General features: G+C 46.3%; 1 protein-coding gene across 1 annotated transcript in view; it reads right to left on the bottom strand.

Annotated features, from left to right (window-relative positions):
• CFLAR (CASP8 and FADD like apoptosis regulator) overlaps window positions 1–2985 on the bottom strand; it is a 19515-nt gene extending 16530 nt beyond the window's left edge. Inside the window, exons 1-3 of the mRNA XM_048484462.1 lie at window positions 2872–2985; window positions 2535–2606; window positions 757–894 (exon numbers count right to left, since the gene is read on the bottom strand). Of these exons, the coding sequence (XP_048340419.1) occupies window positions 757–894; window positions 2535–2606; window positions 2872–2985 (324 nt within the window). The remainder of the gene's footprint in view (window positions 1–756; window positions 895–2534; window positions 2607–2871) is intronic.
• Between the last annotated feature and the right edge of the window lie 7716 nt (window positions 2986–10701).

Below are 10701 nucleotides of genomic sequence, written 5' to 3'. Positions count from 1 at the left end.
GAGAGCACCTATATCACATCCTAAGACTGGCTGACTGGAAAGCCTAGATAGGCAAGCCTCTTTCATTCCTCACTGTGGTGGCCTCAAGAACTGACTCCCTGGCAAACCAAGTTATTGTGGGAACAGGATCTATCTGCTCCTAAATCCACACTCGGGTTTCTTAGTAATTCTTCCTTTAAAAGGTAAAAATCTTTTTTCCAATATTGTTTCTCATTCTGTTAAGTGGGCTGCACATACTAAGTATATATGATAGAAGCAAGAAATTTGTTTTTTAAACTCTGCCACTTGATCGTAATTCTTCAGATATTAAGAAGTGCTAAAAGACAAAAGAACAGAGGCGTAGTGGGAGAAATAGCGCCCAGGGCAAAATTGTGCCCCCTGCAGCCTGCGGTAGCTATGCCCCCACGTCCCGTGGTAGCTACGCCCTTCTTGTGTCCCACTTACCTGAACTGGTGGCGGTCCCAGGCAGTCTAAGGGTTGTATTGTTGGCAAAGCAGCAGATGCAAGAGTGTAAGAGAGAGAAGGTTGCTAGCTGAGAGCCCGGCTGGGTACAGAAGCAGGTGAGCTTGGAATTAAGGAAGAAATGAGAAAACATTGCCTGGTGGAGAGACTAAGCTGGAAAAAGAAGGGATTGAGAGAGGGGAGAGGGGAGGTGTGGACTAAACTACACACAGATCTCAAATGCTACCACTTCTGCCAGGCCCTCTGGGCCTAATGGTTTATGATTGCCTGAAAAGTTACAGATGTTTTCCCTACCTCTGTGGGGAAAGCTGTCATAGGCATGACTCCTGCAGGGGCTATGAACTTGGCTAGGGAGGTGAGCGGTGGGCAGGAAACTTGGGGCTGGGTTTTCCCCTCCAACCGGATAATTTCTGCTGCATCTTTAGCCAGATCCTGACCCAAGTTTTAAAAAGGGGAAATACATGAGAAATCTTCCTAATTCCTTAATGTCAGCAGCTAATAGAAATAGGTGCAAATGGAAAATGGCCAGAAAGAGATGGCAAACTTAAGAACATAAGAACTAGCCTGCTGGATCAGACCAGAGTCCATCTAGTCCAGCACTCTGCTACTCGCAGTGGCTCACCAGGTGCCCTTGGGAGCTCAAATGCAGGATGTGAAAGTAATGGCCTTCTGCTGCTGCTGCTCCTGAGCACCTGGTCTGCTAAGGCATTTGCAATCTGAGATCAAGGAGGATCAAGATTGGTAGCCATAAATCGACTTCTCCTTCATAAATCTGTCCAAGCCCCTTTTAAAGCTACCCAGGTTTGTGGCCATCACCACCTCCTGTGGCAGCATATTCCAAACACCAATCACACATTGTGTGAAGAAGTGCTTCTTTTTATTAGTCTTAATTCTTCCCCCCCCAGCATTTTCAATGAATGCCCCCTGGTTCCAGTATTGTGAGAAAGAGAGAAAAATTTCTCTCTGTCAACATTTTCTACCCCATGCATAATTTTGTAGACTTCAATCATATCCCCCCTCAGACGTGTCCTCTCCAAACTAAAGAGTCCCAAACGCTGCAGCCTCTCCTTGTGGGGTCAGGACTGCTGGCTTGAAAGAGGAGCCCTTTTCAGCACAGAGACAAGCGGGGTATTGAGAGATTCGTAAGTGAGATGCTGTTGCAGATTCAGTGACTCCTGTTGTTGTGGTGCTGACTTACGGTGACTCTGTAGTGTTTTCTCTTGGTATAATTGTTTACAACTTCTATAGCTACAGGGTCCCTCAAGAACTAGGATGAAAAACCAGGTCAAGAGTGGAGGTGAATTTCACAGGAGATTTTGAGCCATTTGATTTGTGTCAAGGTGCATCAATCCTTGTAATAACCAGACTTTTGGGTTCAGAAATCAGTTTATTGACAGATAATTACTAACATCATCCAAGTCAGCATTTGCTGGAACTGGGCCTCAATACAACATTTCTTGGTTAATATCCCTTCCCCAGCCATCCCTACATAAGAACAAGCCTGCTGGATCAGACCAGAGTCCATCTAGTCCAGCACTCTGCTACTCGCAGTGGCCCACCAGGTGTCTTTGGGAGCTCACATGCAGGAGGTGAAAGCAATGGCCTGCTGCTGCTGCTGCTCCTGAGCACCTGGTCTGCTAAGGCATTTGCAGAGATCAAGGAGGATCAAGATTGGTAGCCATAGATCAACTTCTCCTCCATAAATCTGTCCAAGCCCTTTTTAAAGCTATCCAGGTTAGTGGCCATCACCACCTCCTGGGGCAGCATATTCCAAACACCAATCGCACGTTGCGTGAAGAAGTGTTTCCTTTTGTTAGTCCTAATTCTTCCCCCCAGCATTTTCAATGAATGCCCCCTGGTTCTAGTATTGTGAGAAAGAGAGAAAAATTTCTCTGTCAACATTTTCTACCCCATGCATAATTTTATAGACTTCAGTCTTATCCCTCTAGCCCCCACCCTCGGAATTCCAGCGGGGTGAAATCACCAACAATGTTCTCATGAGATACAAAGTCTTCAAGGCCAAAACAAAGATAGTGCCAGGTGATGACCAGCCCAGAGGATGAGAAAGTTACACTGTGGGTGAAGCAAATGGAAACAAGCCGGGGTTCCCGCTTTGCCACCTGCTCCTGGTCCTCTCCCAAAGTCTTGTAGCAAGAACCAGGGAAGAGCTGAATGCTAACAGGTCTTCATAGGGTCTTGACAGACTGAATCTTTGATGTGGAGAAGAAGGGAAGGCAATCCACAACTTGGGCTGAACCTGGACTGTTCTGGCTAGGCAAGAGAGACCTGCATTGTGGTCAGCCGACCCAGTGTGGTGTTGGAGTTACAGTACTGGACTAGGATCAGAGAGACCCAGTTCAGATCCTCCTCCCCACCATGAGGGTCTCTGGATGACCTTGGGCCAGGTACCTTGTGAATGCCCCCTCTGCCGGCCACCCCTGTTGGGTAAGTCACCTTGAACTCACAGGAGCAGCTCAGCTTTCCCTCTGGAACAAACAGGACTTGACTCTGGCTTCTGTTCATAAGCTCTTTGCTTTTGTCTGGTAGTTAACAGGACTCCAGCAAGCTTAAGCCCCTGCATCACACCCACTTCCTTCCTCTTGCCCTACCTCCATTTTATTTTTCTCAGGAGGTTCCCACCTTCCTAGGAACTCCCTTCTTCAGCTTCCTAGTGGCTGGCGAGCTGTCTGTCTTGCCCTGCCGGCCTGGCTCTTCAAGCCTTCCTGGTCCTCCTCCTTGATTGTAGCCTGGCTAGGGCTGTTCTTCCTCCACCCTGTTCCCTGAAACTGCTGAAGCTTGCTCTTGTTGCTCAGGCTCTCCTTCCATTTCTCTGCTGTTCCTTCATGCTGCTGGCTTCCTGAAGTTCCCTGCTCCTTGTGGTAAGTCCAAGGGTAGGGCAGTCAGTTGTGGGGGGCTCCAGGGTCCCTGGGTGGGCATTTGTGACAAGGGAGATAGAACAGGCTATCGGGTGCTAGGAGGCAGGCCAGTCCCCTGCCACACTGTGTCTCAACCTAACCTCTCTTGTAGGGTTGTTTTGAGGAATAAAGATGGGAGGGGGGGACCATCTATCCTGCTCTGTGCTACTTAGAGGGAGGATGGAGTAAGAATATACTGGATTGGTAGGCTGGCCTTTGACCCTTGTCCTCTGTTTCTGACAGCCGTTCCATTTTTTGAGGAGTTCAGATGTTGCCACTGAAGATTGTGAAGGGCAGGATGATGGAGAATCCTGGCCAATCCAGGCCTTAGTTTGCCTTACTGGCAACATGTTCAGGAGCAGGTTCTGGCCTTGTCAACCTCAGCTAGCAGTGCATACATGTGCCTTCGTCAACCAGATTGGAAGTTCTTAGGATGCCAGTCATGAGCAAAACTTTCGGGATTAAAACAAGGTGATATTAAAAAATCAGGCTGTGATTGTAGTTTACTCTCTGTGTGTAAGATGTGTAGTAATCAGGTGAGCTGAGCATCTTCTTCACCAAACGAATAGTGGCTTTTTCTGTTTGTGTCTTCTTCTTGCATAACTTTAGCATGAGCTGTTTTGTGTGGCCTTGTCCTCTATGCACTGTTGTTGGCCTTGCAAAGGAAGTGGTTGGCCACTGGTTTGATCCAGCTGGGCTCTTCTGATATTCGTACGACTTAAACACAGAACCCGTTTGAACACTGTTCCAATCTGTTAGAGAGCCTATGGGGAAATTTTTGTATATGGCGATGAGTCACGTTTATATATTGTGTACTGGCAATGAGTCACGTTTTATAAGAGCTGTCCAAGTGCATGAGTGGCCGCGGTGATGTGAGTGTGCTGTAGGATGTAAAAGGGGCAGGGCCCACCAACCACTGCCTTTTAGAATTAAACTTTCTTCAGCCTGTTGTCCTTCTCCACACTGTGGGCTGTATTGCTCTACTCTGTTCCACAGAAAGGTGATAGTTGGATTAGTTAAGGTGCAGTGGTTGAGAAACTTCTATGTTACTTCAGAAATGGTTAGAACAGTGGTGGCGAACCTATGGCACGGGTGCCAGAGGTGGCACTCAGAGCCCTCTCTGTGGGCACGGGCGCACAGAGTGCGTCATGTGGGGGGAAGCGCTGTTAAACCCTACTGGGAAGAACTAAAATGCGATCCTTTACCTGGGAGTAAGCTCGGTTGCTGGCAATGGGGCTTGCTTCTGAGTCAACCCTCCTAGGGTCATGATTCACCCGTTCAAAGAGTTGCACGGTTGCTTCAAAGCAAAGCCACCAACTACCACCAAGCTTACTCCCGAGTAACACATGCTTGGAGCCAACTGTTTTTTTTCTAAACTAAAACCTCAGTAATCAGGTTAAATTGCCATGTTGGCACTTTGCGATAAGTAAGTGGGTTTTGGGTTGCAGTTTTGGTACTCAGTCTCAAAAAGGTTCACCATCACTGGGTTAGAATATATCTGGGAACAAGTGACACTTGATATTTTCGATATACTAACCAAAAATAAGACGTGGCAAGATAAACAGAATGAAATTTTGAAGATATGGATAATATATGTGGACTGGATGAAAGAAGCTCGAGTCAATGAAGAAATATGGGAGAAGAGGCTACAGAGAACGAACTTACTGCTTTTTGTGTGACAAAACTATGAAGAAGAAGTAATGGGGGTGTTACCCCGAATAGAGGGAACAGGATATGTTACCCAATTCAGATTTGGAGAATCAAAGAGACAGACAAAGAAAATGATTTCAAGAAGTTAGTAAGTTTATTAGAGAGGAATAGGTTGCAATAGCACCATGGGAGGAAAGACTCAACTTTGACTTTGGGGACCATCCCTTTTATAGAAAAGCATCATGTGCTAAGTCATTAAATTCCTATACATCACAGAATTCTTGACACCTTGGAATAACATACAAAAAGTTAATGTCCTTCGGTACAGACACATATAATTTTGTCAGGCTAATGATTCTTTTGACATAAAGATGTTTTCTTTTGGCGACTCTGAGAGGTATGTCCCATAGATTGATCGTTTCTTTATTACATGTTCATTCTATTACCTCGTTAAACTCAGGGTTAATTACAGGACGACCCTTAAACAATCTTCCACATTATTAAGACAACTTTCTCCCAATGCCTCTCAACCCTTGGCACCATCTCAGTGTCCCTGCCTTCACCCGCTTAGATGGATGGCAAAACACAGAATTGACAGGAGGAATGCACTTGACAGAGGCAAGTGCAACTCTAACTCAACTCTCTGTCTCCGACCTTGGTTCAGGCAGGAGGACTTACTGCTGAACGCTTTGGCTGGTGTACCCTTAAAGGCCTTCTTTTGTTATGTGTTAGGGGCTTGTTTTAGGCTATGTTTTACTTATGCCGTCAGGGTCTGCTGAATCAGCAGAAAGTGTAGACATCCATGTTGTCTAGCTCTCCGCCATCCAGCTCAAGTTGAGAGCTGAAGGCCTTCCCGCAATGAGCAACTCAAAATAGCTAGTATAACATAAGAATAAGCATATCATAATTATTGAATATGAGTAATAAATGCCACTAAATATGACTAAATGTGATTAAATGCGATTATACTTTCAGTGCTAACGGGGAGGGAGAAAACGGGGAAAATGTATTGTTTGAAAATGTATGAAGAAGGAAATTACTATAAATTGTAAAATTCAAATGATACAATAAAAAAAATTTAAAAAGAGAGAAACTTCTATGTTTTCACATTAAAATGTAGTCACGAACGACTATGAGAATTATAATTCATTTGTATACACTGTTGACACGTACGGCACTCTCTTTCGCTGCCACCAATTATATTTTTAACGGTCACTGATCACCGCCGAGCCTTGGGCCACCAATGTATGTGTACTGGTCACTGGCCCACCAACACCCCTCCTCCTACACTCCCAAAGACTGAGGGAATAAACACCAGAGCCTCTAACAAAATTGGAGGGAAACTCTGTCAGAGAGGATTTTGGCTTTGAATACAGACAGACACTCCCCTTTTTAGGCGCACAGATTCAGTGTAAAGATCTCAGTGGAGCTGTTTCTCTTTACAGTGGTTTGGCCTTGACTGAGTTCCTGGGCACGGGCGATGGGCCAGACTCCGCAGCACCCACGCTGTTGGAGGGCTTATCTTGTAGAGAGAGATGAGCATTCCGTTCCCATGAGAATGGGATCGGCCTGACTGGGGGAGGGAAAAAGGGCCAGGTATATTAGCCGGGCTTTTCGCGGGAAAACCCATTCCTGACATGCCGTGTGTATGAGCTTTCTGAGATGTCTGAATAAAGGATCTTTTCGTCAAAAAAAGTCTTTTTATTTCTGCTCTTCAGAATTCCTTACATTCAGACTGGCACTTGTGGTAACGTGAAATCAGATTTTAAGTTTATTTAAACAGAAAGGAAGGCTTCTCAGTTGGTTTAGCATAAGCATAAGCATTTTATTGTCATTGTGCACGCACAACAAAATTTACAGCAGCATTCCTCGATGCACACAATTTCAGACTCATACCCCATCCTCACTTTCCCCTTCCTCTACCCATCCCTACACAGCCCCAAACACATCAACACGAAGCCGCGGAGTTTAGAGAGGTTTCAATGCTTGTGGTTACAGAAAGTTAGAGCTTATACTTGAGAGGATGTTTCAGCCAGTTTCTTAATAAAGCTTGGTCACACGCAGGTGGCCACTTCACTCTTTCTCTTAAAGAGGTTCAGTTACTTAAGCTTTCACTCACAGGTTTCAGCTTCTTAGTTGTTAAGCCCACAGCTTCTAGCTTCTATAGCTTTTCACAAAGAGAGACACTAGTTTCTTAACTGACCCTCACACCCTTCCATTCCCACACAATCCCCGTCTAAGTCTGGAAGGATCCTGGCATACACAAGCCACCTTCCTTCCTTTAGTCCCCTGGTAGGCCACACTGCCCCTTTGGCCTTGACTTCCCAGACTGGATTTGGAACTGGGGTTGGATAGACACTAGGTCTGGACAGCCAAGCTATCTATCCACTGACTGGCGGGTCACTTTCCACCAAAACTCAGGGCCTCCACACTCTAACAAGCCTCCTCAGCTTGAATAGAGTTCTCTGACTCCTGTCAGCACACAGCTAAGTCAGATCTCTCTGTCAGACTATGAATCTGAATCTGAACTGAAACCCTGTCACAGGCTTCTTCCTGCTTTTATATTCTCAGCCCTTTTGGCTCCCTCTACCTGTGGCACCAGGCAAACTGCGTTTTCTGCCAGCCAATCAGGTAGGGCCTCCTTATATGGAGTGTGCTGTTTACTGAATCTCTCTGGCTTCTGCCAAGGCCTGTCTCACAAGGCCATAAAAATATACACACCAACCCTTCAGGGTGGGCAAATTTGTCACAACTGTCTTTGTCAAAACCATTATTGTGTGCATTGAGCATGGTTCTTTGATACAAGAACATTTATGCTGTATTTTTGCTTTCTAACTTTGAAACTAATTGGGGGGGGGGGAGGAGAAGCAGGGCTAGGAAGGCACTAGGACCTAGGTGGAGCATTCTACAACAAAGCAGGTCCGGCATGCTTTGTTCTGCAGTGGAGGAATATACAACCCTACTGCCATCTTTCTGTGGAACAGAGTATAGTTATTCACAAAACATCAGGAAAAACAGCATAACGTGGAAATGTATTTTGGCGTAGCCAGGAATTTTGTAGGAGTCTGCTGGCACTGGAGTCCCTCCATTGCAGTTGTGTTTGTTTTGATTGATGGCTTCATTTGGGGCTGAGCTACTTTTAGCAGGTGCAGATTGTGATGGTAGAAACAACAGTTGGGGAATAAGGAGGCTCATAGGAGAACCATGGGGGAAACATTTGAGTCAGTGACCTGCAGATAGGTATTGGCTGTGGCTTAGCGGAATAAACTCTGCTTTGCATTCAGAAGAAGAAGAAGAAGAGTTTGGATTTATATCCCCCCTTTCTCTCCTGTAGGAGAATCAAAGGGGCTTACAATCTCCTTGCCCTTCCCCGCTCACAACAAACACCCTGTGAGGTAGGTGGGGCTGAGAGAGCTCCGAGAAGCTGTGACTAGCCCAAGGTCACCCAGCTGGCGTGTGTGGGAGTGTACAGGCTAATCTGAATTCCCCAGATAAGCCTCCACAGCTCAGGCGGCAGAGCGGGGAATCAAACCCGGTTCCTCCAGATTAGATACACGAGCTCTTAACCTCCTACGCCACTGCTGCTCCCTGGTTCAATCCCTGGCACCTCCAGTTACAAGGATCAGCCAGTAGATGATGAGAAAGATCTCTTCCTGGCACCCTGGAGAACATCTGCCAGTTTGAGTAGACAGCACTGATTTTGATGGACTGATGGTCTGATTCAGCGTAAGAGCCAGCGGGGCATAGTGGTTCAGAAGAGATATAGACTCTAATTTGGAGAACTGGGTTTGATTCCCCACTCCTCCACATGAATGGCAGACTCTTATCTGGTGAACTGGATTTGTTTTCCTACTCCTACACATGAAGCCTGCTGGGCCAGTCACAGAACTCTCTCAGCCCAGCCTACCTCACAGAGTGTCTGTTGTGGGGAGAGGAAGGGAAAATGACTTTGTAAACTGACTTGAGTCTCCTTACAGGGGAGAGAGGCGCGAAACTCTTCTTTTCTTCTATTGTAATTTGCAGGCTGAAAGGCAATCCAGCATACACACAAACATACATGAAACTGGATTGCCTTTATTTTATTTATTTACTTTATTAAATTTGGTACCCCGCTCTTCCCAGCCAAAGGCCGATCTCAGAGCAGCTTACAAACATTATTAAAATTCACAGTAATACAATTCAACATAAATTAACCACCACCCCAATTGAATTTTTCATCAATTAAATGTCCAATGAGGGAGACTGAGCATTTTAAATTTCCCTGGGCTCCAATATAGGTCCTCATATAAAGGCAATGTCCCCCCATCCCCCAGTTTGAATCAGTGTTTTGTTTTACCACACCAGGGTGGGGGGAGAGAGAGAAGGGAGTCAGACTTTAGGAGCCCAGCAAGTTGAAGGGCACCATAACTGCCTCGAGCAAAGGCCTGGTGGAACATCTCCATCTTGCGAGCCCCGTGGAACTGAAGTAAATCAGGACCCTGGTCTCGGGAGATAAAGAGTTCCACCAAGCTGAAGCCAGAGCCGGAAAAGCCCTGACTCTGATTGAGGCCAGCTGCAAACCAGTGTGCTTAGATACTGTAAAACGTGTTTTCCAGAAGGTTCTTCAATTTTCAAAATAGCAAATCAGCATGCCTCCTCATAACTGAATTTATTCATGGGTTAAGTCCTCCGGATTTCTGTCAGCCAAAGGAACAAGATAACTTGCGAACCTGAGTCACTGTGAAACGTACTGTAGAGGAGCTCATACATCGGCCATTGTCCAGAATACAATTTGGCTGTGGAAGGGGAACCAAACTGTGAAAACCACTACCCTGAAATGTACCCTCCATCAGTTGTTCTGAATTGTCTGGGATGTATTCTGGGGAAAACATCCGGTACAGATTATTTTTAAGTGCAATTGCTGTAGAAGGGTGTAGAGAACAAAACAGGTCAAAATTGATTTAATGGTGTCTTTCGTACTAAATCTCCTTCACGTCTATTTTTTCCTGGGAAAACTAATAAACAAGCTGGATGCATTGTCTCGCCTACCGGGAGGGGAGGTTCCTTCCCACGGGATATTCCACGCACTGCTACTCTCCCTCCCAACCAGCGCTTGGCTGTCACACGGTCACAAACTGCTCCTCCTCCGCCCATTCCTAGTATCGCTCTCCTAAGCAGTCCGGGAGAGGAGCGGGTCTGCACGAACCGGGCCTCGCAGAGGGAGGGGACTCCCAGCTGCAGTTGGAGGGAGGCATCTGGAAAAGGGGTGGGTGTTGGTATGTGCCTCCCTTCGTAGCGGTTCTCTATGCTCCGCTAAGTGATGCCAAGTCAGCTGGACATTTTGGTTTCTCAAGACTCTGCATCTGGCCCCAATAGCTAGTTTGTATACATGCAGCACATTGAAGCCTATATCAAAGGGATGTAATGATTTATGCTTGAAGTTGGAGACTATTCCTTCTGGCAAGCTCTCATGGTCTTTTGAAACCAAGCCCCTCAGAAAGCATCCAGACCCTGGGAGGTTATTTCACGGACTTTACACGGATCTGCCGGAAAGCCAGGGTAATACAGTTTTGGTGGGTGTGGTGGATCTATTCTCTAAACAGCACATTTTGTCCTCTGCTCATCTCATCCCATCCGCCTCCTAGTTGTTGCTGTTTATACAACATATCTATCGCCGCTTGCACTTCCGCCAAGG

This window comes from Sphaerodactylus townsendi, linkage group LG02 (genome assembly GCF_021028975.2).
Source record: "Sphaerodactylus townsendi isolate TG3544 linkage group LG02, MPM_Stown_v2.3, whole genome shotgun sequence".
Classification (NCBI taxonomy): Eukaryota; Metazoa; Chordata; class Lepidosauria; order Squamata; family Sphaerodactylidae; genus Sphaerodactylus; species Sphaerodactylus townsendi.
The sequence above is the reverse complement of the archived record's forward strand: the minus strand, read 5'-3'. Positions and strand labels throughout refer to the sequence as shown.